Source organism: Netta rufina (genome assembly GCF_964035555.1).
Source record: "Netta rufina genome assembly, chromosome: 2".
Classification (NCBI taxonomy): domain Eukaryota; kingdom Metazoa; phylum Chordata; class Aves; order Anseriformes; family Anatidae; genus Netta; species Netta rufina.
This window is the reverse complement of record NC_140124.1, coordinates 62818704-62846115: the sequence shown is the minus strand read 5'-3', so window position 1 is coordinate 62846115 and position 27412 is coordinate 62818704. Positions and strand designations below refer to the sequence as shown.

Here is a 27412-nt window from a genome sequence, read left to right as displayed (position 1 = left end):
TTTATCCTTTGACTTGATTTATAGCTGTGCCAATGCTTTCCACTGAGATGCTCATAACTACCTACGCTTGTGGAGGTAATACCTACCCAAGAAGAGCCTCTTACCTTTTGTAAATGCATCTTTAATTTCCAGAGATCCTGATTAATTTATTTGTGCTAGCACTGCAGCCTCAGTCCAGGGACTCATGCAGCAGAGTGGCTTAACAAAGGGATGCTGAATTTGATCTGAAAAAGGGATATTAAACGGAAAAAAATCAGCTAGCAGTGGTTCTGTTCCAAGCCATATTTTCTAAGGACTGTGTGGGGCTCTTATTCAGCTGAAAAGAGCTTCTCAACAGGAGGACTGGATTTTGTATGGAGTAGCAGTCCTCAAGAGAGAGGCAACAGAGAGATACGTTCATTTTTAGCTTGGAAGAACTGGATTATTTAAAACATAAAGGATTCCTTGATATATGCAGTTGGCATCACTGTCAGCGATAGTAACAAAGGCACCACTATTAAAATGCAAAGTGTATTATTGCTACCTCAGGGGTTTATCTCTTAGATCTTTTCCCAACACCAATCCGGCGGAGATTTAATGATGTTCTGCCCACAACGTTCCCCATAAGAGCTGCGGGGGGACAGGATTTGCTCCTCAAAGCAAGCTTCAAGGCACAATGCAGAAAAGAGGAGGAGAGAGACCAGAGTGGAGCTGAGCAGAGAACAGGGGTGTAAAACAAGAAGAGAATGAGTGAGAAAAGAGGATAGAGAATGAAGATACTGCAAAATAGAAACAAGTACAGAGCGTAAGGCCTGCGCCTGAAGTTTGTGTTTCTGTATGCTGCTGTGGGGTGAGCTGCTTGCAGTCATGGTCTTGGTCTAATCTTGAACAAAGCATTATTTCTTTTCTGGCTGCTTCTTTGCTGTCACTCCTGCACTGCAGATGATGGAGTTTGATTTGTGCTGTGTATTGCTGGGATGTGTATGCACAGCCTTCGAAGTGCCACTAGTAAATTTTACGCATAAAAGCTTTCCTGATTAAGAAATGCTTTTCTGATTCAAGACATAAATGAAACACGATCGATATTCACAGATGCTTAGGTTTAGCTAGTTCTTTTCCTGGAGGAGGAGAGATTTGCATCCAACCATTTGGGTGAATTTCTATTTAAATGTAAATAATCCGGAGGGCTGCAGCTGGCCAAATACTATTTTTTGTAAGTCTGCCACTGGTGGCAAGAGCAATAGACACCCCAATGTTGGTGTGTAGTGCCATTTAAGATGCTTTACAGTATCTTTCCCACCTCCAGCTGTCTCTCCAGAAGTGCACAATCTCTAAGGCATCCTGTGTTGTATCTGCCAACCCTGCTGCAGGTGTCCTGGATACTTTGAGATGTCAAAAATGGCACTTGGTGCCTATGTTTAGGGCTTGAATCTCTCCCAACGTGACATAGTTGTGAGACACTTACTCTGTTAGAGGAGTGAGAACAGTTCCTTTTGCAATTTATAGGGAAAGTTAAAAGTAGATTGACTGTTGACAAGTTAGGTTGGCTGGTTTACAAGAGACTACTGTGTTCAACAGATGGGAAGAAGCTGCCAGATCTGGATTAAAAGCCAGATCCAAACAACCCAGCACGTAAAAGTATTTGCTTTTCTACAGTCTGATACGTGAAACTCATGTGACAGGTAGCAGGTCACTGGATTTGGCTTCACTTCCTAATGCTGGCACCCAAAAAAGTTAGAGATTACCTGTTGCTCAATTTTTATTTAATAAAATAAAATAAAATAAAATAAAATAAAATAAAATAAAATAAAATAAAATAAAATAAAATACTCCTACATTCTTAGAAATGTGCAATGAAATTGGGTTTTGCTTTTCATTTTGTTTGTCACTGTAACAGTGTTGTACTATTCCTCTTATTCCCACTGCATGTGATCAGGTGGTTCTTCAAGAAATCTCCTCAATTTAATGAAAAGGTGAGTGTTTGATGGGATTTGAAGACTGACTGCAGGTACAGAACTGTGTCTGGGGTCCTACACCCTCAAATGGAAGAAGCAGAGCCCTGTAATGAATGTGTTATCCAGAAGTGTCTCAAGAAGCAGAGCTTCACTTGGCCATTCTGCCCTAAGTACTGTCGGTCTCTTCTCTGATATCAACATTCATTAACAGAAGAAAAACTGTTTTTGGATGTGGATCTCACCATCCCCAGGGCCTTGACCCTAAGACAATGTAGTATTTCCAGTGATTTTAGGGAAGAGGCTAAGTCTTTCTTTAAATTTGTTTTTTTGGGGGGGGTCTCCCTGACTCCCCAGCAATGTGGATAGACACGGGCAGCCTGCTGTGTTGTCTCCATATGGGTATGATTGAGTAGCTACCAGATAGGGAGAGGCAGCAGCTCTCCTTTTCAGAATAATTTGGGTCAGCCGTGGGATGGTTGCATTTAACTTAGCCTTCTCCATGCTGATGTAGTTCACATCCTAAGAGATTTATAGTTCTCTGCTGCAGAGAAAGTATTAATGAATCCTTCCTTTCTGAACTGCAAGCCACATCCTGATTTGATCTTGAGCCCAATCCTACACATAAACTTAGTTGTCAGCCCCAAATAGTCTTCTTCTCCCAACTCTAACTAAAAACCTCCCAACTTGATTTATGGCTTTGCCCTGAAATGGAGCTGCTTGATTTGGCTTCTGAATACTGCAAAGCTAGAAATCCAGCAAGAAAAACAGTGAAAAAGACAAGTCCATGAGGGGGTAAGAGGGACAAGGGAAAAAAATAATATGTAAGAATATGGATTAAAATACAAAATTATAGGAAAAAAAAATAGCCTAGAACCATAGTCATCTGAGCATTGGCCAAAATTGAACAAGCTACTTCCAATGCACATAGTGTGTGATTCAGACATTGAGAATATATTTGCCCATTAATATGCTGCTGATTTATCTTTCAGCTTGGCCAGAAACCAGCTGTTGGACAATCCAGCCATAGTTATCTATGCTACAATTGGGAATGACGTCTGCAACGGGTAAGGTCTAATCAGTACTAACATTTATATGGTCATAAATTTGGCTTCTTCAGAGTACTCCTGGCTTTTTGGACATTTCTGTCTCATTGCTCAAAGCCTACCCTTAATGGCACTTTTCTTTGCTGCTGATCTTTGCTTCATTCTTATTTTTCTGCTAAAAATACTGGTTATATCCTTACCTGTATCTGTTGTTGCCACCTACCTGTCCTTATTCAGAGCTTGTCCGTCTTTCTTTCACAGTGATAAAATGACCAAAGGCATGTTTGAAGCTTAATATTTCTTGCAAAGTAGATGAAATGAAAGCAACAGGAGAAAAAAAAATAGAGCATTATGAGCATGTATATCCATTTTATTCAGTATTCTCCCATCAGACAAGGTAGCGTTACAGGCCTACCTTTTCTGAAGAACCACAGTGTGGTCCTCTGTTGAGGTTTAATTTCACCCTGCCTCTGAGCACACTGCCTGCAGCCTTCATTGTGCTCTCATAAAGTTTTTTGTCTTTCTGGCTTTACTCCTATCACAAGCTCAGCAGGAGAATGAACTGAAGCTTTCCAAACTAACAGTTCTGGCACTACCTGTTAACAACGCTCTCAGGGGCACACAGAGGTCACCATTTTGATGCTTCTCTTCCTCCCATAGTGAGAAATCCACAGCCCAGGAAGTTCACACACAAGCCACCTTTCAACCAGGCCAATGCACAGTGCACCCACGCTCCAGCTTTGGTTTTGCAAGTGGTCCGAATGGACACTTTGTCGGCCTAACATTATTTTCACCTTGATGGAGCTTCAGATTGCCTTTTTAGCCAGTGATGTGGTTTAACCCTGCAGACAGCGAAACACCACACAGTCGTTTGCTTGCTCCAACACCATAAAGTGGGATGGGGGATAAAATTGAAAAGTGCAAGAATTCCTGGGATTAGATAAGGACCATTTAATAAGGAAGAAAAAAAAATATAAAGAAAAATGAATAAATATATACATATTAAAACAAGTGATGCACAATGCAATTGCTCACCACTTGCTGACCAATGCCCAGCCATTCTCTGAGTGGCAGCCACCCTAGTTTTATTGCTGAGCATGAGCCCATAGGGTATGGGACATTCCTGTGGTCAGTGTGTGCCAGCAGTCCTGGCTGCATCCCCTCCCAGCTCCTGGCGCACCCCCAGTCTCCTCACTGGCACGGTAGCACCAGGAGCTGAAAGCCTTGTCTCTGTACAAGCGCTAAAAGATGGATGTGTTGTTGTTCTTATCCTAAATCCAGAACACAGCACCATAGCAGCTACTGGGAAGACAATTAACTCTATCCCAGCCAAAACCTGGACAGACAAATTAATAAATCTGATTAACATGGACACTTTCAAAACACTCAAAACATTTTATTAAATGATGCCAATGCAGCTAAGTCTCCTTTCAGAGCTTTTAAAGTCTCACCTGCAAGTTGTGTAATTAAGTTGGAGCTATTATTAAGGCTCTCAGGCTTTGCCTCTAAAAAAAAACATTTTCAGTTGCCTAAAACTTTGCTTATCAGCAAGTTTATTGTTGAGCCGAGTGGGAAAAGCAGTCACAGCCATCCCTCCAGGCCTCCTGCTGCCTGCTAGCATGGTTGTCCTGGGCATCTGGTTATCCAGAAGCTTCTGGAGTATTGCTACAACCACCTCCAAGGTGATGAACCCTGCCTAAAAGACTTCAGAAGTGTCTTCTTACAGGCGTGGGCCAGGCTCTGTTGAGCATGTATTTCGACTCTGCTGTTTTGCTAAAGTCACTGCTCTTCCCTCTGATTAACTCCTCATGCTGCAGGTTAATCCTTTCGCTTCCCCTGCGTCTAACCCTGCTTTCTATTCTTGCCTAAAGAAAAAGAGAATCTCTCCATAAAATTTAAACCATTTTGGCTTTGCATCATCCATTTGTGTGTTTCAAAACAGTATTACTCAAAATGCCGCTTGTTGTTTTATCCCAGTGCCTATTACCTGGCAGAGACACTCTTGTCTGCTCCAATTCTCTTTGCTGTCTGTTTTTCTCCACAACACCCATATCATCAAAAGAAGCTGTGGCTGTGGTGATCCCTGTGACTCCAGCAAGGAAAGGTGCTGCAGCTCCTATAGAAACACACTGTTTTCATTGAGTGGGGTGGGTAGCAGAGAGGGATTTTTGAGGATCCAGTCATTGTCTGGCTCTGATAATACCCACAGAGGTTACAGAGGATGTGGAGCATCTGATGAACCTGACTTTAAACCTAAAGCTAGACAAATAAAAATCTTTTCAAGGACAGCTTTAAAGGGCAGTAATAGAGCCCTTCTGGTCATATCCTGTGTTTTGCCTTCAGAGAGCAATGTGCTGAGCACAGCTTTTAGCCAAAGAATTGATAAAATGCCAGTATTTCATCCCATGTGAAGAGTGGGGTGATGTGTTACATGGATGCTCGTAGAGGAGAAAGATAATGAAATTGGCAGCATGCGTTGTATGTTCCCAGTAGTCTCCACACTGTGGAGTCCAAACAGAGGGGTTAGAAAAATAAAGACAGATGGCAACGGTATCTCTCAGCCCACTGAGGTGTAAATGTGGGACACCATGTGGGACACATGGACCTGGAACAACAACAAAAAAAAGCAACAAGAAAATAACACCAGCAGCCCCAGATGCTGTGCAGTTACTGTGTGTTAGTTGCATTTGGGGTAAGGCACTGCGTCTCCAGCCTCTCTTTCCCAGCTTTGCAGTTGTGTATGTGTATGTATGTGCATATGTGCATGTATGCATATGGGCACGTGAGCTCTCAATGAAAACCACACGTGCACCTGGTGGCCCCGTATGCCAGTGGCCCAAACACTGGGAGTGTTACAGATGTGATTAGAAAGCAGCACTGAGGATGAAACATGGTCTGGGGAGGATTTATTTGGATTGGTGGTGTGAGACCAGACCTGCCCTGCAGGATGTGGTGGTGCCAGGTGCTGGAGAAGGTCTCTGTGCAGCCAAGTACCCTACCATTGATGGCTGTTTGCTTATGTGCTGACACGAAGAGTGGTGGCAAACATCAGCTTACAGAGGTCCCAGGTGTGCAGAAGCCATCCCTGGTGCTGCCTCCCTTATTGCACAAGCCAAAATGCATGTGCCTACAAGACAGCTTGCTTCTTGGCTGGTTTTAATTTCAAAGCCTGGCACAGAGAGGAAATGTGAAGAAATGCATGGGAACACCTGTGTGACTTCAGTAGAGGATGACAAGAGGTTGTGGAGCTATGAATGTCATATTAATTTCATCTCCCGCTGATGTGTTTGCTTGCCGTAGCTGCCTTACATCAGAGCAGTATTTTGAAATTGAGTGCCACAACACCTGTAGGCAAAAATGAAGTAATTTAAGGGCAAAACCACAGTCTTATCTCAAAAGTACCTTGCTCAGGTGGCTGTCTGTGACAAGCATGAGCTTGAATCTTAATGCTGTTTTTCAGTTCTCCCTGACCAGAAATTCTCAAATGCTGTAGAAGCACATTCTGCATCAAGATAAGTTTCTAGGCCCAGGGAACATGTCTAATTATTATATTGCATGCAAAATACAGCAGCTAAAGAACCCCAAATCCTAATTAGAGGAATGCAGTTCTCCCACAGGGAACTCGGTTACCCCAGAGGACAACCATTTCTAGATGTCTAGTCCTCAAGACAAAACAGCAAAGCTTGTGAAGGCTCCTGCTTTTGGAGGGCATTCACCAACAAGCAATCCCGCTTGATTTCCCAACATCTCAGTCATCCCCACATGGAGTTCGCCTTTCTCTTACCCATGGGAAAGCCATAGGTTGGGGGCATGGAGCTCAAAGGACTTCTCTAGGGAAAGGTCTCCATCCTCCTGTACCACATGGAAGACTTGAGCATGCTCTTAGGATGAAGGCTTCCAGATAAAGCCCTTTGTCTCTGAAAACCTTGGTCAAGCTGAGTCTCACCACCACAGCAGGACCAGCCTCATTTCCCCAGCCCTTGGCTCCTGCTAGGACAGGTTTACCTCACTGGGAATGCTTTCACCCTCTTCTTCATCACCCTTTGCAGACACATGGCAATAGCTCTAAGGGGAGAGTACACATGTGCCCTTTATATAATAAAGTGGTTGTTTCAATAATATAACTAGATCAGGGTTCTCTAGGTAGCCTGGGGGAGTTTGTTTGTTTTTCTTACACAAGCTGAAATTTATTTCAACTTCAAGATTTTATTGTCCTTCAGCATTTACATCTACGTGCAAGGGAAGGACAAACCAGAGTGTGAGAGTCTGGCTTGGAGAGGTTCAGGCCCACTGGCAAGCTATAAAATATGGGCATTTAGTCCATATGGGACACTGTCACAGCTCCTGCATCCTAGTGGGCATTTCTGAGGACTATTTTAGCTTCAATACCTCCTCCTTCTCCCTCCAGTCTCCTACATTCATTTGGACCTCTCACTGCTCTCTTGCAGCATGGTGGTAGGAGGTGTACAAGATGTGGGAGGCAAAGCTACCTTAGATATTCCTACCTGGCATAATTGAACAGGATGCTGAATGTGAGGTACACACAGCAAGTAGTGGGGGAAGCCATCCTTGCATCTGTTCTGGGGCACCCCTCACCCTGAAGCCATGTGTGCAGAACAGCACTGGTTCCCCCTGGTTGAATCACAGAGGCTAAAATAAAACCACCAGGTGCAGTAGTCTGGGGATTCCTTTTCCTGCTGAAACTTGGCATAGACATCAGACCAGTCCCAGACTGGAGTTTGACAAGTATGCCGTGATCGGTATCGTTGCAGTCAGCAAAAAGAGCATGTGCTTTTAATGACTAGAAACTGGCAATTTTCTGGATTTGTAGCAAGTGGCTTGAGATGGTCTGTAACGGCTGCAAAGAGTGAGGCTCTCTAGTGGTTCTACATGGATCTCAGCACCATGAGAAACCAATATAGTCATAGTTTGCTTCATAGCTCCGATTCACCGCTTGGCAGTGTAAATAAAGACTAACTCATTCCAAACAATGGGATTACTCTACCATGAAACTGGGAAGAGAGCTAAGGCTTTTCTCCTACATGGAGGTCACTCCACAAAAATGGGTTGCATGAAGGGTTGCATGTCTGCCTGTGTTTTTAACAGGGAGAAGGCTTTTGTTTGTTACACTGAGGGAGATTTCTGCATCACTTTTTGTTTTGGCAATAAGAACAAGGGATTAAAGCACATCAGCATCACTTCTATAAGGTTTCATTAAGCTAACCTAACATGTAAGAACAGAAGACAAGAAAACACTTTAATTTCAGGTGCCTGTTTGGTGGCACTGTATTACCTGACACAATGACCTGTTTGTGTCCTCTCCTTCTGCAGGAACCATGACACCCTGGCTCACATGACGACCCCCAAAGAAATGCTCTCCAATGTCATGCAAGCTCTGCGTTACCTGGACTCACGGCTTCCGAACGGCAGCCACGTGATTTTAACAGGCTTGGTGGATGGACGCTTCCTCTGGGATAATCTGCATGACAGATACCATCCTCTAGGTAAATATGAGATGTTGCAGGGTTCTCTCAGCTATCTGCCTGCTCGTGTTTCCTTCTGTCCCTGAATAATTTATGGATCTGTTGACATATTTCAAGCAAACCTGACAGAGTAGAGGAGATCTGGAAAATATGAGCTGATATTGGCTGTGCAGTAGAAGTAAGAGAGTCATCCCCAGTGCAGAATAGAGCACCTAGAGGGCAGATCCCTATGGTGCCCATGCCCTCTGCCCCCACCAGCCAGACCCAATCAGCTCCAAACCAGGCTCAACACATGCTGTGGATGCGCAAGACAAGATGTTCTGCTTCAGCCTTGGACCCAAATTGTGGGCAGCCTGAACATGCTTCATCCTGGGTCTTGTTACAGGTAGAGCTTGACATCTGGTGAACAGCTCCACTCACTGACTGATGGGTGTCTTGGGTGTGGACTGGGACAGAATTAATCCAGGGAGTTGCAAAAGACTGAGTAGATGCTAAAGGAATAATTTTTCCACAAGCTCTGGGTGTCTGACACCTCCTACGCTGCACACAGGTGTGACAACTGAAACGTCACGCCATGTATAGACACATCTTGGGTCTTTCTCTCAGAGGGCAGTTGCCATAAGGTTCCTTGAGGCAGTGTTTGCAGGGATTTGGAGGCTAACTTTGGGAGTCTGTCTCCTCAGAGCATACTGAGGGCATATGCAGAGAAGCTGCATGTCTGACCATTGACTGGCCATTTGCTCATGCTATGTCAAACAGCAAAGAGGAACATCATCTTGGTGGAGTTGCATTAACACATCCTGCACTGTGGTTAGGCTGGTGTCTGTGCCTCTGGGGTCAGTGTGGGCACATATCCATGGAGAACTGGGATGTTTATGGGGTGGCAGGTTTGGGGATGTTCCAGAACCCCTTCTCTACAAATTCCTACCACCCCAAAGTCAATAAAGAAAGGATGTGAAATATTTCATCCTGCTACCAAAACCTGCTTTTATACAAGCAAGTATGTTCAACCTTCTCCATTTAAGTGGAGACATAAGGAAACAGCGAGGCCATTCTGCTGTCAAGTTTTAGACCAAAAGCATGTTCCTTTTGTCTCTGGGTAAATGAATCTCCAGTGCATCTGAGTAAGTGGGAAGTTGTTGCCATATTAGTCCTCATCAGTAAATGGAGAGAGAAAGAAAAGCTAATGTACATCATTAAAATGGTAGATTACATCTTCAGATGGATTTGGCAACCACAGGGTATTAGAGCTTTGAAGAAGCACTGTGCCTGGTTTCCCAAGGTTAATCATTGCCAATGGCCCCATAGATTCTTCTTAATATTCTACATGTTATTTTATCCCTCTAAAGTACATGCCTCTTAGGAAGTCTGAGGTATCCATTTCTGTTGTTTTCTTGATTGATCATCACATTTTCTCTAATAAGCACTATATTATTATCAAGTGAAAACAGAAAAGAAAAAAAGAAAAAAAAAAAAAAGAAAGCTCCCATCCCTTCTGGCACAGAGTGAACCTGTGATAATTATTTTTCAGTCACATAAATACACTTCTTTGCTTGAGTGCATGTTTATCACAGGGGCAGTTCCTCTACTGGATATCTAATTATCAGAGATAACACGTAGCATTTTTGGCACAAGCCAAACTGGGAGTGGTTAGCTATAGGACCAGTTGGCAATTTTTCAGAGGGCTTCATTTGCCTTGGAGGGAACCAATTAATCCTAAGCAGCATTCTGCAGCACGATATCACTTCTGGCAGATCCTCTGATGGGTTGTGAGGAGGTTTCCCTGCTAGGCAGCCAGTCAAGCACCACGAGACATTGCTCTGGGTTTCAGCCAAAATACCCACCTGGGCTCACGTCAGCCAAACCCATCAGCTGCTGCAGCCCTTTGCTCCCCACTCCTCCCCACAGCCCATCTCAGAGCCTGACCCTTTGGGGCCATGTGGTTTTGGGACATTCCCACCAACCCTTGATCTTTGAGATCCCTAATCATTTCTGTGAGGAATGGATACTGCTGCAGGGTAAGATAGGCAGGAGTTGCACCTGTACAGTGGAGATCCTACAAAGCAGCCTGAGGAGCCTGTTTAATTTGGGTGATGTCATACTCTGCAGTTCCTGAAACAGCAATGACAAAAACTACACGTTTCAGCCCTGCAAAAATAAAGAAGTCTGATGGGATGCTCAGTGTGCCACAAACTCAGAGAACTAACTGAGTGTCCATTTAATCTCCATCCTGGCTGTAGTCACCAAAGAAGCAAAAGGATTGATAAAATGGGTATTTTTCTTAGCAAGCAAGGTTACTGTGCAGCAGTGAATTTCAGGGAATGTCAGCTGGGTGTTTAACTTGGTGCTTGAGTTTGCTCACCCACAGAAATGCATCCACATCCCTCAGTGACAGCAAAATTGTTTCTCCCTTGTAAGGCTGTCCTCTCTGAGACAGATGCAAAGCTCAAAGTACACACACTCACCTTCAGCCTTTCTTTTGGCTGTGCAATGCCTGTGTTTTTTTTGGAGAGTGAGAGATGTGCAAAGGGATGGCATACCAGCACCTCCCAGACCCACATGCATGGTCGTGGTAGGGTGCCTCTTCTCACCTGGGGCTCTGATGCATGGGGAGGGACACGTGGAGCCACTAAGAAAAGTGATGGTGGTGCCTTTGGCCATTGGCCATGCAAAGCTTCCCTCTCTGTGTTTTGCAGGGCAGCTGAACAGAGACATCACCTACAGCCAGCTTTACTCTTTCCTCAACTGCCTCAAGGTAAGGGCTGCCTTAGGAGCATCCCTCTGGTCTCCTCTGCTCTCCACCTGCCCACTGATAATGTGCTGTCTCCTCTGCCCACCTAGGTGAGCCCCTGCAATGGCTGGCTGACTCCCAACAAGACCCTCAGGAACCTGACCTCAGAGGTAAGGAGGAATACCAACTCTGCAGTGGTCACATAAGTCCACCCTCTTGCCCCTGTACATCTTATAGAATGATAGGATCATCTAGGTTGGAAAAGACCTTCAAGATCATCAAGTCCAACCACAAGCCTGACCTGCCGAGTCCCTTCACTCAGCCATGCCCTCGTGCTGTACCCACACAACTCTTAAATACCTTCAGGGATGGAGACCTCACCACTTGGCAGGGCAGGCCCTTCCAATGCCTGACCGCCCCCTCCATGTAGAAATTCTTCCTAAATACAAGGTGTCTTGTGTTGTACATCAAAGTGTCTTCACTGAGGAGCACAGGACCCCCCAAATCCTTTCACAATCACCAGAACAGATGAAAACTCATGGTCTAGATGTAAGGCAACAAAAGGGATAGTTTAGATGTAAGATGACAAAAGAAACATGCAACAATTCCACGTCAAGATAAAGTTTAAATTGAATCTATGTAGTGATATAATTTTTGCTTTTGTCTTTTATATGATTAATGGTTTCTTGGCCTAAGCCTGATAGCCCAAATGAAAGACATCAGTTCTTTTTTTTTTTTTTCTTCCAAAGCTGTGGAAACTTCCATGCCCACCCTTTGAAACACCTCGCAGGCACTCAGAGCAGCACAGTTAAGCTGCAGGCTTTGCAAATGAGCTCCTGTGGTGATCCCTCAGCTGTCCAAATTCATTCCTGGGGGATGTGATCTCCCTCAGACAAAAAACATTCAGGGTCCTGCTCTTTGAGGAGAAAATGTGCCTGGTAAGGAAGACACTGCTTATGGAGAAGGTAGTTGCTAGCACGGAGTGCCAATGGCACAGATTTTGCCGGCAGCTGGAGCAGCCCCTGAGAGCAAGATCCTGGCCCCGTCTCTGTCAGGGCTTTGTGCTGATCTCCCTCAGGCACATCGCTGTGGCCTTAATCACCAGGTGGCACGGCCAAGGAGCACCCAGGCTGCAGGCAGGAGTGGGAGCAGCCAGACACAGGTGTCCTTTAAAGCTGACACTAAAAACCTGGTGGCACATCATAGCAGGCACTTATTCCCTGATTTTTAACCCTTCCCCCTGCAGCCATGTAAAAGAACCAGTAAGCAGACATAGTCAAAGGTGCCATCTCTGTGCATTGTCATACTAATGTATGCATTCAGTAAACAGAAAATATGGCCTTAATTTCACCAAGGTTTACATACAGGTTTCATTTTATGCCCCATCCCTCTTGACTTATTAAGAAGATTCCCAAATCTTTACAGAACTGCAGCTTATATGTTACCTACACCACAGGACATACAGCACATGTAACTGCTGTCCATGTACAATTTCTGTGTCTGCAGGGCATGAATTAATCTTCCTCCTGGCTTCCTGTCCGAAAATAATTGTCTATGTTATCATCCAAACTGCACTTGTTAAATATTTAGGAGATTCTGATCTCTGTTAGGCTGTAGAAATTACACTGTATATATCAGTTACATCTGTGGCTGACGGAGCTAATTTACTCCACTGAAAGTAAGAGCAGAATGTGGTCTGGCTAGCTGAGTGCCAGTACCCACAACGCAGCAGCAGGAAGGATAATGGAAAAGGAGGAACATTTATCCTCTGCAGAAAGTTTCTGTTTTCTTTAAGAGGATTGGAAATGACGGGGCTGCTACTTGTCAAGAGGCCTCTGAAAATGAGAGAGCCTGAATGATTATACAGGACTAGAGCTGCTGCTAGGTGGGGTGTGTGGTAAAATAACTGGATGCTGTGTTCATCGTATTATCTCAGATGAGGTCTCGGTACAAATCTGCAATGGCACATGGCATCGCAAGCTGGGTAGCCCAAAGGCAGAGGATATCTGGTGCATGTCTGTGTCATGATAAAGAACTCTGATTCTCCTTTCCCCCAGTTACAGGGGTGTATTAGCTTTCAAATTCCTGCCTGCACATCAGAGACAAAACCAAAGCCCACTCAAAGCAGCATGAGTAGCAATGAATTGACGTCAAATTGCTTGATTTTTTCAGAGAGCCTTACAACTTTCCGATGTCCTGAAAGAAATAGCGAGATCTGAGAAATTTGCCAACTTCGATGTTTTCTACATGGATTTTCCACTGAGACAAAGTAAGTTGCTTTTCTCTCCTTCTCTCAGGCAGCTTTCAGTCCCGTGCTGGGCTGTTAATGCCCTCTGTACATGTTAGCTCTGTACCAAGGCAGCCTGGGTGACCCTGGTGGCACTGCCTCCAGAAGACAAATTTTTCTTGGCCAGTTTTCCTCCCTGAGTAACACAGCTGCCCTCCCTTAGCTTAGTGTTTTCAAAAGCATCTCTCCCAATAAGAACTGGCTTCCTTCCTGTGCTTCCTCAAGCACCAGAATACCTCTGCAGCATTGACTCGAGGACCTTACAAAACTCATCCTTATGTGATCTTAAGTGACATTAGATAAGTGCATTACCTAACTCACTTCCTTCTGTAACTGACATTTTAAGGGAAGAAAAAAACAAAAACAAAAACAAAACAAAACAAAACAAAACAAAAAAAGAATATGTATGCTCGGTCCTCCATTTTAAGCAAAGGATCAGCATGGGGTGAGGGACTGAGGTGGGCAATGTATTCAAGCAGGTAGACAGTGATGACAGGTAGACAGGTAGACAGCAGGAAAACAGCTTTTTTCCTACATCCAGCCTGAACCTCCTGTGTTTCAACATTGCCTCTTGCCCCCCCACACACACGCACCTTGTACTGCTGTGAAGAGCCTGGCCCTGTCCCCTTGTCACCTTCCTGTGGGCACTGGGGGCCACAGGCAGCTGCTCCCTGAAGCCACCTCTTCCCCAGAGCAAACCCCTTAGCGCATGGGGCAGAAGCTCCAGCCCCAGCCATCCTAGGGGCCTCCTGAATACCATTAATTTTTAGATTCTGTAAAGAATACATAATAATAAAAAATGATCTGCATTTCCTTATATTGGTATTCACAAAGAGAGGTCCTGCTTGAAAAAAAATTTGCCTGGGGACCGTATGTTCTTTTATTTTTTATTTTTTTAATGATAATTTAAATCCCAGAATGTAGACAGCTAAATCTGGAGCCATGAAGGGACAGAAGCAGCCTGGCAGTACTTCAAAGTGTACATCTCTGACACCTCTCCCCATCAGTGTCTGGGTGTCCTTGGAAGCATGAAGCTGCCGAGGCACCGAAGATTATTGTGAAATTTTCAGCTGCAGCCAAATCACATCAAAACTCACAAAATTGTTTTATTCTGTACAACACAGTTCATGAAGCTGGGTCTGGGTCTCATGCAGACCACACAGGGGAAGAGGTAAAGAAGAGGATGGGAGAGGGAGTTTTTCTACCTTAGCTTGGAGACACAGACCTCACTGCAAGTTAGCTATCATAGCACAGAGTTTCAGGATGTCCAAGTCTCTTTGTGGGTTTTGTATCAGCTACTTAATATTTAACAAGTCATTAGGGTTTGGAACAAACTACCTGCTGGGTAGGCAAATTACTTTAATAAGTTCAATTGCTAACTTCAGGTAATTTATTTGCTTTCACGAAAAGAAACATCTTAATATAATTTGCTGTTCTTGATTACATCGCGTTAAATAAATGAGGTAAACAAAATCACACATGCATATACAAACATCAGCTCTGACAGACACTTTGCGAAGTTTCCTGCAGCCCTGGTGCCAACCATGTGAGCTTCCCGTCAGTAAAGCTGTCAGTTCGTGAGCGCGCTCAGAAGCGAGCTGAGGCTGCTGACCTACTTTCCTGGTCTCTTTCTGAAGCAAGCGCAGATCCTCCCCTAGACTCTCCAGGCATCAAATATTTAGTGGTGGTTGCGTGCTGTCATGAGGACACTGACTCCAGGCGGGCCTGTGCATGTGTACATAGCAGCTGCTAATCTCCTTGGAATGAAAACTGGGTATACCAGCATTTATTCTAGGTTTAGATGGACAGGCAAGCTCAGATGCTGCCTTTGGCTCAAGTGCTTAGTGTTTCTATAAAGGGGCGCAATAAATACAGGGTGTGGGTTGCTTTTTCTTGTGGGGATGTGAGTAAGCTCTATTGTAGTCCAGCCTAGGCAATGGGCACTTCTAAGGCAATCTCCAGCTCTACTCAGTGCCTATTTGTCCCAGAATTGCTCTAGGATTTTTGGAGGTCAAGTATAATGGAATAAATTGACCTTTGTTGATAGAAACCTCACTTACTTGCTATTTCTGGACTGGAACAGTAGCGTCTACTGAGTGTGTTTTACAGCACACAGCCTCATACACAGTGTATAACATCATACAAGGGGTTAGGGGCTAGTTCACACTGTGTGTATGTTGTGAGCGCGTGTACTCCCTGGTGTAAAATAGGATGAAAATGTTTTCACGTCCAGTATCATGCAATTTTGAAGCAGACCTTCAAGCCCTGTGCCTTGAAAGAAGTTATTTTGCTGTTGAATACAGCATCACAAGTACATTTCTATAGTTAAAGCGGGAACACCACCAATCTGTGAAATCAAAGTCAGAATGATCGCCCAGGCATCGCTTCTTGACACAACAGCCAGAGTCAAGCCAGCAGTGCTGGTCCCAGATCAGAACTGTAGCACTCGAAAGGAGAACATTTTTCTCATGATGGGCTGCCTGCATAACACTATTAAGAATTCTTAATCTGTCATTATAAAAAAAAAGATATAAAGTTTACAGTCTGTTAATGCTATATCCACCAGGCCCGCATTTGATCACTCTACAGCCCTTTTGAAGAAAGCAAGCTTTTTACTTCTCTAATGGCTCTGGGGCTTACAGTAGAGCAGCATTTGCATTGAATGTCATGCTTATGTAATTCAAAAGGTTATTCTGTTGGAGTTGAAAAAGATCACTCAGAAGAAAAGTAACTGAAAATGACATCTTATTCCTGCAGACATCAGCCCCGGCAAACACTGTGTTACCCTCTATTTCTCTAAAAATCACTGTTTTATTTAGCTTTTCATCATATATATATATGTACGCACATATATTTTTTTTGCTCTGCTGAAGCTGCAACTCAAATGGGAAATACAAAAGTATTAAATCAGTATTAAATAATTTATAGCTTTACTCACTACAGCATCAGTCTTAGGAGGGAAAGCGAATTCTTTTACAAGCATTTATGTTCAAAGCACTTCCTTGCATAAATATTGCAGATTTAAAAAAATAAAACACTAACAAAACAATAAAAGCTTAAATACTGCCCAAGGAGAGAGGGATTGCATGCAGTATTGGCTCTGACAACTTCATATCAATTATCATAATCTTCATGCAGAGCCGTTGTGAGCTTAAAAGTAGCGGGGGCATTGGGAGGAGGAGTGCGGTGCCGTAACCTCTCTGCTTGTGTGCTTGGCAGCGGCTGAGGAGTGGCGCAAGATGGGCGGCGAGCCCTGGCAGCTGATCGAGCCGGTTGATGGCTTCCACCCCAGCCAGGTAAAATCCAGACCCGAGGTGAGGGGTTGCAGAGCAGGAGGGATGCCAGCGCCTGTGTTGGGTTGGCTGCTCACACTGCCTGCAGTGCCCACGTGTCCTGCAGCAGGGAAGAGGAGAGGTTCTTTTCAGGAGAGAGACCCTGACCCTGTCCCTACCCATAAATATGACCATGGTGAAGATCCTGCCCACATCCATGCCCCTACATCCCACATCCTCAGCCTCCAAGGCCACGGATGCCCCTCATCCTAGCCTGGAACAGAGCTTTTGTTTTGAAGCCATACCTATAAACTGCTTTATGCGCTGCAGCCGCATGATGAAGCACTTCTCTCCCGATTCCTTGGCCTCCAGGGATGGGTGGCAGGAGAAAGTTTGTAGTCAGAAATGAATGAAAGGGAAGGAGAAACAGCTGCTCGGCTGTAACTCCTCACTTTGATGACCTTGTGCAACGTTTTCCCTGTTCCCACCATGCTCACTTTCAGAGTACTTTTTTCTGAACCTGCACAATGCTTTGGGAGAGCACGTCATGCAATCAGCTACAAGCAACGCAATGCATTTTCTATAGGCTAGCTTCAGGTTTCAGGTATGTACACAGTTGAAAATAAATTCATATTTGGAATATTAAAGTGGAAACAAAAGAGTGGCCCATCTTCCTGGTATGGTCCTGAGTAAAACTGTATGACTGCCCAGAAAACAGTGCCACAATGGGCCAACCCCTGTGCCCAAAAGCACAGACTGAATTTCTGAGGCGATTTAATGATGGGAGCCAACCCCACACATATTCTCTGTTGACTGCCTCTTCAGCCCGTGGGGAAAGGCGTAGGGACATCCAAAGCATAAGTGCTTTCATTGCTGTCTTTTACATCCATGCTGGCTGCCTCACCTTTGCCATGTCAGAATAATTTCCTGGTCACAGAGGGGCCCCTTCATAGCAGAAATAATGCCTGCTTGGCTACCAAGCAGTACCATGAGGAAGCTGTGGGAAAGCATGGGCTTAGAGCCTGAGGACATGGGGGAAGCAATATTTTTGGTGCAGGCCTTTTAAAAGGAAGCAATTAGAGAAAACTTGGCAAATGAAACAGGAGTGAAAGCTGTGATGAAACAAACCCTGTTCCCACTTCTGCCACCTGGGGAAAATACACAGAAGGCGGCTGGAGCAGAACAGGGAAGATCTTTGTGCTATTTTTATGCCTTACCCCAATACCCTGAGGCTCGCCTGAGGCTTCCCATAGCCACCAGTAACCGGCCACTGAGGGAGCCGAGCTCACTGGGTCACAGCTTCCCCTCCAGGCTCTTGCATATATGCCCTGCACCCCACCAGCTGCTGCAAGGCAGCATGGAGTCAGGCACAGCAAGCATCCGTCTTGAAGGGATCCTTCCTAAGCCAAAAGAAAGCTGCGGAAGGGCATGGAAGAGCAGCTACCAAGACGGGCGCAGCTCCTGGCGCAGCAGGCTGCAGGCCCTGGCCACATGCTGCTGTATTTCACTCCCCCTGGGCCTGGCATCCTGCAGTCGTTACCATCTCCCCCTCCTGCTGTTCAGATGACGTTAATACTTTTATAGGTACATTTTCCCGTACAGTTAAGGTGCCAGCTGTAGATATGCCTCACTTCAAGTGAGTTATTGCCCTTCTAGGATTTATTAATTAGCCTTATCCAAACATCCACTGCTTTAAATCCATTTTTCTTTTCCTGGTATTATAGGGAAGTCTGTTATCAACACAGTGCTGTTGGGACTGAGACAGAGCACTCTGCTCTGAAAGAGTGGCTCTTGGGACAAAGAAGGGGAAGTGTGAGCACAGCGTGATATTTAAGAGTACGCTTGAGAGAGATGATAAACAACTCACTCACTCCCATTGCAAGTTTTATTTAAAGTTTTACGTTATACCAACATGAATGCCTCTGGCCAGATACAGCTTTAATACCATCTAGCGCTGCCTAGCACAAGAGCTGATGCTTGTCAAGTGAAGGGGATCTTTTACTTCCATCTTTGCTGCTATTCCCCACTTGTCACACATAGCCCAACAAATAAATATGACTGATAAGTTCTAACTCAATCTTTTTTACAGCACTTTTCTCAAAGATCTCAAAGCATTAGTGAAACAGTCATGAATATTTGAACTGAGCAGCACCCTAAGGAAAATATACACATTTTAGCTCTTGCCTTCAGATGCAGAAAAACTGAGCATGGGGTATGAGAAGCACAGTGCCACTCTGTGCCAAGGTGAGCTGGAGAAACACCATGCTCCCCCTTTGTTACTATGCAGTACTTGGCAGGAGAAGTCTGATATCTGCCCTGGATTTCACCTGCCATTCATCTGGCATCTCATTAATTGAAGAAATAATCCACTTTTGTAAACAGGCGTCAGCACATATATCCAACAGACCATCACTCCAATTATGCAGTAGAGTGGAAGGGAATTGAACCTTCCTAACAGACAGCCATGGATAAATCACTGCAAAGAGAAGGATGAGGAAAAAATGCAAGGTGGCAACCATCCATTTGTCCCATCAGACCTATTCTGTTTTTTCATGCATCAAAAAGGCTAGGCTGGAACACTTAGGGAAAAAAAAAAAAAAAAAAAAAATCTCCATAGTGTTCACAGAGAGTATTTTGATCTAAGAACCCTTGAAGGAAGGAATAAACACTAAGCACTCGTGTTTAGCCCAGCCCAGGCCTATATTTCATTAGGGGACATTCCTACAGGAAGAAGAGCATTTTCCTGCGTGTTTTCGTTAAGCTGCAAAACTGGAGATTACTCATTCTTGGCGTACCTGTATTTCTCTTAAGTTTAAAAACTAAAACACCCAGATCAAGCTGTAAGTGGATGAAAGTCGCACCATTTGCTTTTAACTCCTAAAAGCATGATGCCTGAGTCCTCCCAACATCCCTCTAAAGTCATCTCTGAGACAGTGCTCCCCCAAGTTCTGCTTGACTGTCCTTGGAAGAAATTTCTTCCCCTTGACTAAAGGGGGAGCCCAGGAGCTTTCAGCAGCTTTTCCTTCCTACAAATCTCACTGCAAACCATCCTGAGTGCCAGATGGCTTCAAGGACATTGCTTCTCTCTGGAACAGCTGATTGCTTTGTTTGTATGACACGACCATGTATTTCAAGAGGATCCTGTGCAAATGGCTTCATTTCTTGCTTTTATGAAGTTACCATTGAGAGCGCAAAAGCCCTGAGCATCACAAACTGGAAACAGGGATGCTTGGAAGATTCTTAATGATTATGTACTTGCAGGAAAGCACAGCTTGAGTGTGATTAGATTCTCCCTTTTTCCTTTTTTAAGTCTTAGGAAAGCACATTATAACCAGGAAAGAGAAAAAAAAAATGAAACAAAACACATCAGATTAGTTGTGTATTTACTCTTTGCTGAGAAACATTCCCATCCCCATTTTGGTACAGAAGGAAAAAACAACCAAAAGCTGCTAAAATAACACAGCCACCTCAAAGTCACAGTCATCCAGGACTCTATAAGAAATAGGCAATATTTCCTTTAACAAGTAAATAAAATCCCGAACAATTTTTAATTAAGATTAAAATTAAAAAATGCAAAAAATAAAAATAAATTTAACTGGTGCAAAAACACAAGCTGTTTGGAATTTAAAAAGGACCTAAAGAAAAGATTCCGTGAGTCATGAACCTTTCTCTGTGCCTCACTACTCATCCACTGCAAATTATCAGCACCATGTGAGCAGGTGTCTGAGCAGGACCTATGTTATTTAGGGCATTCCAAGCACATCTTAAATTGTAATCAACAGCAGCATGAACACTGTAGAGTTTACCTCCTGTGATACTCTTTCACTCTTTCAGGGGGGTACAACATGCAAAGATAGTGGGTTTGGTTTTGTTAAAAAAAAAAAAAAAAAAAGAAAAAGAAAAAAAAAGTCATCCTGCTAAAAACATAAGGAAGACTTAGGGACTTGTGAGGGAGGTTTGGAGACTCCCATGCCTAAAAGGACCACTCTGACACAGGTCTCAACCGCCTGGCAGCCACTGAGCGGCCCAGAAGCTTGTTTGGTCAAGTTAGGAATTTGTACCAAGAAAAAAAATGCCACGTTACAAAATCTCCCCTATCCCTCTCCCCTGCCTAATGTCTGATAGCTTAACAAGGCTGCAAATGACAAGAGTCCAAGTTCTTCCACCCTGCAAATGTGGCTCTCTGTACATTAGCTCTGAATAAAGTTTTCTTCTCCTGGCCCATCATTACAGCTTTTTTTCAAATGCACAGCATAAAAAAGCACATAAAATTTCCCCAAAGGTTCCAGTCTCTTTCTGAAACTCTGAAACAGGGTTCAAATAGTTTGATTGCATAAATCCATCTTGGGCCTTCGTACGAAGGCTTTGTTAGCTCTATTTGAGCCTTGTAATTATAATCAATGTTAGCATGAGTTTTAGACTTGAAAGTAAAGTTACTGTATAGGCAAAATATAACCGTAGGTCAGAAGTTGAAACAAAAATGTGTTAGAAGGGTGTGAAAATTTGGTTAAAGGAGAATCAGGCTATTCTCTTTCCCTTTCTCTTACCCTTGATGATTTTCACCCTGGCAAAATAGTACATACAATTTCTCTTTAGTGCATAACTTCCAGGGCAAACACTCTATGAAGGCTAGAGCAGTTCTGATAGCGAGGAGAAAAGCTATTTTACCATTTTCTTCAGGTCTCATGAGAAAAGGCACTGAAGACAGCCAGCAGCAGGTGTGGACATAGAGAATCAGAGGTGGTTAGTTTTGAACCTGGATATAATTGGGCCTCTTTTTCCTAGCACCTGGGGTTTCCTTACAGGATAGCAAAGAGAATAGTTATTAGAAGTATCAGAGGAATTCAAGAGCATGAATTCCTTTGGACTAGCAAGAGATTTATACCTTATATCTAAGCAGTGCTTTTGAAATACTTTCATAATGCTCCAGAGGAAAAAAGTGAGACCCTATGGCTTTTGAACAGAAGAAGTTTGTTGACCATGCACTGTAGGCATCAGGAAATAGTTGAAGACTCTCATTAGACCCGATTGCCTGCTTGTATATCTTTATTTTCCTGTAATTGATAAAAAATAATTTACAACTCTTTTGCAAAGACAAAACACAACTGTAACAGAGAGTAGAACTTTATGCTTGCGAGCTACACATACGGTCACATTTTCCTTCTATGATAAGTAACTTAAAAAGGGTTATTCAATGTTAGGCTTCACATTTGATCTTAAAAACAAAAACAAAAACAAAACAACAACAACAAAAAAACCACACCTTTTTGGAATCCCCCCCTGACCATTTTACCAGAAATGAGCTCTTGTTGATAAATCCAGTTTTTGCCCTGGTCAGGAAAGTGCAGATATGTAATCCTCACCTTATTTTACTGTTCAAATGGATTTTCACCTCTTCAAGCAGCTGGAATAGAGTATTTTCTTTAGCTAGAGGTTACGCTCCATCACATGTTTATGGAGGGGAGTCTGCCTTCTAATGGGGACTGGTATAAAGCCACTGAATTATACAGGCATGAGAAATTGATAATTTGTCTCATATGTGCTGTTCACAGATTGCTGCAGCCCTGGGAACAAGCATTACCTGGCAGAAGGCACTACATGAATGGCCTCAAGTGCTTGGAAAGGAGAATCCATTCAATGACCAGATTGAAGCTATATTCAAAGATCAAGGTGGACACTGACTCCCAAACTGCCAGAGCCACGGTTTACAGGGGTGCTTCCTGGTACATTCCATGATTAGAGACCAAAACAAAAGAAAACAGAGGGCACAAGAGCCACTCTTATTTTTGTTGTTGTTGTTCAAAATAGCAGTACAAAGAGACGGTAGTGCTGAAGTTAGCATAGCAGCATTCTTTTCAGTGCTGTATCTTAACTGCAAAGTCACCCACCTGTACAAGTAGACTGAGCTTTTTCTTCGGAGCTACAAAAATAAAATAAAATCAAAGGATACCTGCCAGCTAGACCATTCATTGTACTGGTTTGCAAATGCATAATGCGATTGTTTCCACGTACAGCAACCCCCCAGCCCTACCTCATTGTTTTCCCTGCAGAACCGTATTTTTGGGCTTTCCATTTGTACCTTTCAACAGTTAATTTGATCCCAAAAGGGGTGGGAGGGGGAACCCAACCTAATCTTGTTGCTATGAGTTGTATACATGTAATTACCTCAACTGTCAATATGTTATTTGCTATATTGCTGCTATTTGCTTATTAAAACGTGCGAGGAATAACAAGACACTAGATGTTAGATTTGCCTGGCAGCAGTAGTTCAGCTTGACTGAACACAGGTTCCCTTTCCCACCATTAACAAGCTCGTAACTTGACCACCCTTCAAGTATTTAACACAGCTTGCTTTTTAAAGCTTTAACACATCCCTACTCTTTAGCTTCATAATAAATGCAATATGCACAATAAGTCCCACCATTTTGCAGGTATGACCTAAGGAATCGCTGAATCGCTGAATGGGCAGCTCTTACCTGCTCTACTTTACACGTAGTATTAAAGGTTGAGAATTAAAAGTATTTATTTCACCAGCTCACCCAATACTTCTAGAAAAAGGCAAACAAGAACACAAAAATTAAAAAAACACCACCACAGAATACCCAAACAAAATTAGATACAGCTGTACTAGTAGCCCTACTGGTGATAAAGGGATGAGACAGCATAAAATAGTACTAATTACACATGGAAAAATATGGTAAATAGGAAGTGTTAACACAGCATGACTAAAGCCATCAAAATTAGCCAGGGCTCAGTTATACTCTGTCTATTTCTTTTGTTCTGAATGTGCCTGTGTATATGGCTGCATCGGCTGTGACCCAGCTCTGAGGCTGCAGGACAGACAGACGGCCTGGCTGTGCGCGGGCCCAAGCACACTGACCACATCTGTAGGAGCCACATCTGCTCTGTAGTTTGAAGAGGCAGAGGAGTACTTGCAAATACTGTTTTGAAGCAAATCCTAGATACTCTATTTTTTTGTATTTCTTTTTAAAGTGCAGTCAGTGCAGCATCTTTTACTAAGATTAAATTCTTGTGGGACAACCACTAACGTTTGAGGAAATACTCATCTTTAGGAAACCAAGAGGGAATGCATTCTTTAATTGAATGATACTTACTATCATGTCCCACTTCATTCAAGGCATTCAGATGTTACCAAAATAGCCATTGTCTCCCAAGAAACAGTTTCAACTCAGTCATCTTCAGACATGCCTCTGCTATTGGTCACACATGGGACAGGCTCCCCAGAGAAGTAGTCACTGCACCAAGCCAGTCAGAATTTTAGAAGCATTTGTACTGTGCACTTAGTCTCATGGTCTAAAATTTTGGGTAGACCTGTGCGGTGCCAGGAGTTGGACTCAATGATCCTTATGGGTCCCTTCCGACTCGTGATATGATTCTATTATTCCCTTTAGTTCTAGAAGAGGAAACATACCTGCTTGCTGTACAAAAATCTCTGCCAAATAGCACGGCATTCAATATACGCTTTCCAAGTCAGGTTTCTTACTGTCATTAAAAGCAAAAGCAGGACAAAAAGCAAGTGCATCCACATTGTTTTACAATTTACAGCAAGGACAATACCTCCAGACTCATACTGGATAATTTCCTTTATACCAAAACACAGAAACGTGGCAATCAAAGGAGGGAAGAGAACACTGCGTTTAGATGTTTAGAAGCCAAATTTTCAAGCCATTACTGCATCCCAATTGAGTTTAGGCTTTGATAATGCCAATTAAGAGTTTTAAAAGCTAGTAAGACTCAAATTTCCTCAGTTAAAATAAGCTTCATTGCCCAGAGCAAAGCATATTCATTTGTAGAATTTCTTATTAGTAGGCATCTTGAAATTGTGCATAATGGAAAAAAAGAAGACTAAGAGGATGTTCTAAGTTTATAAAAAGGCGAGAGAGGCCTGAAATCCCCAAAACTCTTAGACTTGCCCTAGCAGTGTAATTACTCCATGCTTGATATGGTCTTTGAGGGACTTCACAAAATGGGTTTGCCATTGGCTGCAGGAGCACTAATCGAACCATGTCATGCCTCAGCAGCAAACTCTGCAATTCAGCTTTAAGATCAGGCAGTACACAGAAACTTAATTTGTAAATAATGCAGTAACTATTTGCCAGTACTACAAGTACTTTACAAGTACTACATCTGTTGTTTCAAAAATACAAAAAAGAGTGGAAGATCTGCATGCCCAAATGCTTTTTGAGCAGCAGTAGTAACTTAAACACCCCATTTTAAACAGCTGGTTCTGACAAAGCTTAATCTAAAGCAGCAGTGAGCTATGTATTCTAGTCTATTTCCTTAATTTAACCATCTCCTGATGCTTAGGATGACGACGACAAATGCCTGAATAAAAGAAAAAAATTGCTCTTGGAAAGCTAGGTATAGCACCATGAAATCAAGCTTTATTAATAGTACAGATTTTTAAGAAGGAATGTCTTATCTTGGGCATCCCCCCCACATAGTTGAACAATGTAGACAGGGGGATTTCATCAATGCCTTACAGCACATTGTTTCAATGCACTAAACACAGGAGGCTTTTGCTGTTGTTTTTCTGTTCGACTATTTTATAACAACTTAATGCTTTGCAATCTGAGAGTATCAGAGAAACTATTTTTGGGTTATAGAGCTACATCTACATGAAGCTATTTGAATTCAATTGGCCTGGCCTACTACAAAAGGATCAACAACAAATATGAGAAAACTCTAACCTGTAGAGCTGAAAGCTCTCACATCTTAGTGAGATTTCCATCCCAAACTTTTCAAACCCTGTAGCTGTATTTGGCTTTCCACTTCAGGAAAAAAAAAAATACAAACATGCAAGACCTCGAGAATTCTGGGATTCAGACAGCACAATCATTTTTTAATGTTATGGTAGAGTACAAGTTTAAACTGAACTGTTGTTCTGTAGTCTCTCCGCTTTCAACATTCATCAAGGTTCTAATACACTTGCAGAAAAAAACCCTCAATTAACCCTCTCCCTCACATCTGCATTTTCCTTACTCCCTCATGCCTATCTTGCAGTGCTCAGAAAACAGATGATCCCTGACAACATTTTTGAAAAAATTTTTCCACAGCTCACCCTTGAAGGAATTGGGAGATGTGAGAGAGGAGGTAGGCATTAGTGCAAGCCAGTAGAGGTGTAAATGGAGGCTTGTTGCTAAGCAGGTGTCACGTGCTTCTGCTGACTGCAGCAGTACATTTGGTCACTGACAATTTATGTTCAGGTCAGGTTTTCAAACTTGCATCACCTGTTAAAGTTCATACATTTCCTTGATATTTTTTCCATTTTCAGCAATAATAAAACACATAGGTTTCTACAATGGATAATAGTCCAAATTGAAAATACAGTCCAAATGAAAGCATGTCACTCCTTTCTATAGACTCTTGCTTCATAACTCAGCCTACCAAGAATCCACGGATGAAATTTGCACTGCCACTGTTCATGTACCATTGCTACTCTGCTGCCATGTCTTTATTATGTGAGACGAGAACCATCTTTCCTCATCACACTCATTGAACTGCTCATGTCTAGCTGCTTCTACACCCATGTATGTTCCAACCATATTCATGGTAACTGCCCATAAACAGCCTGGTGCTAGCTACCCCTAAGATGTTGCATTATATTCCCAAATCAGGAGGTATTTTTGGATATACATACTGAATAGAATTTCCCAAACACCACATGGAGTCTAGCTTTTTGTCTTCAGACTAGCGTCTCAAATGCACAGATGACATTAGGAGAAGTTACATAAAGTTATTATTTATTTTAAAGGGATAAAATATATTTCAATACATAATTTGGAAATATTTAAGAACATCTGAAAAAGAAAACTAGGTTTAAAGGCAAAAGTACAAAAGTGGCTGGATGAAAACAGTTTAAGATAACAGAATTTAGTGTTTCAAGTGTGAATATACAACAGGAATAACAACTTACCAGTATTCCACTACTGCATGTGCAATAGTGGGGTAATGAGATAGTATTTCACTAAGCTAGTGAAAAGCTTTGAAAACTGCAGGAACATCAACTGACTAGTTCTGCCATTTGAAATGATGGGTCTGAAGTATTCTTTTTGTCTGCATTTACGGACATGTCTATGGCGGGGCAGAAGATCCATACTTATGGCAAGAATATTAGTTGGTAGATAACAGCTTTATAGTGTCTTACAGAAAAAGCAATTTTATAATCTATTTCTGGTTCTCAAATCGAGTAGAATTCAAGCTTGTACAAATCATGAGTTCTAATACATACTGACATACACAAACCTAGAACTAATTTTTATATAGTAGTCCTAACAAAAATATTCAAGACCTTTCATTTCTATCAAAGTGCAATGTACTGCATACATAATTCCATACCTGTAAACCATATAGCATACATGCACCCATACCAGCTTGGTATGAGAAACGGCATAAAAATCTAATACAAGGAAGTATGAATATTGTGCATATCTTTTGTTCTGACCAGAAGAAAAGGACATTGTGAAAGCAAGAAATACTTATGCTGCATGTTGTAGAATAAAGTTTGCTATTAACTACTTTGCCTGATCGTTATAAGAAATGCTCCAACATTAAAATTCCTTCTTCAGCACCATCCTTCTGATATAACTCTGAGCTAATGTTTCTTTCAAGGAGCTGAGTTAACTAGTAAGCTTGTGTATT

General features: G+C 42.9%; 1 protein-coding gene across 1 annotated transcript in view; it reads left to right on the top strand.

The window, feature by feature from the left end:
- The window catches only part of AOAH (acyloxyacyl hydrolase), a gene marked incomplete at its 5' end in the record, with an annotated part of 72432 nt that extends 49868 nt beyond the window's left edge, over positions 1-22564 (top strand). The window contains 8 exon segments of the mRNA XM_084306983.1: positions 1916-1952; positions 2924-2998; positions 8309-8481; positions 11157-11215; positions 11302-11361; positions 13364-13460; positions 16698-16774; positions 22303-22564. Coding sequence (XP_084163109.1) covers positions 1916-1952; positions 2924-2998; positions 8309-8481; positions 11157-11215; positions 11302-11361; positions 13364-13460; positions 16698-16774; positions 22303-22431 — 707 coding nt within the window. The 3' untranslated portion in view covers positions 22432-22564.
- Between the last annotated feature and the right edge of the window lie 4848 nt (positions 22565-27412).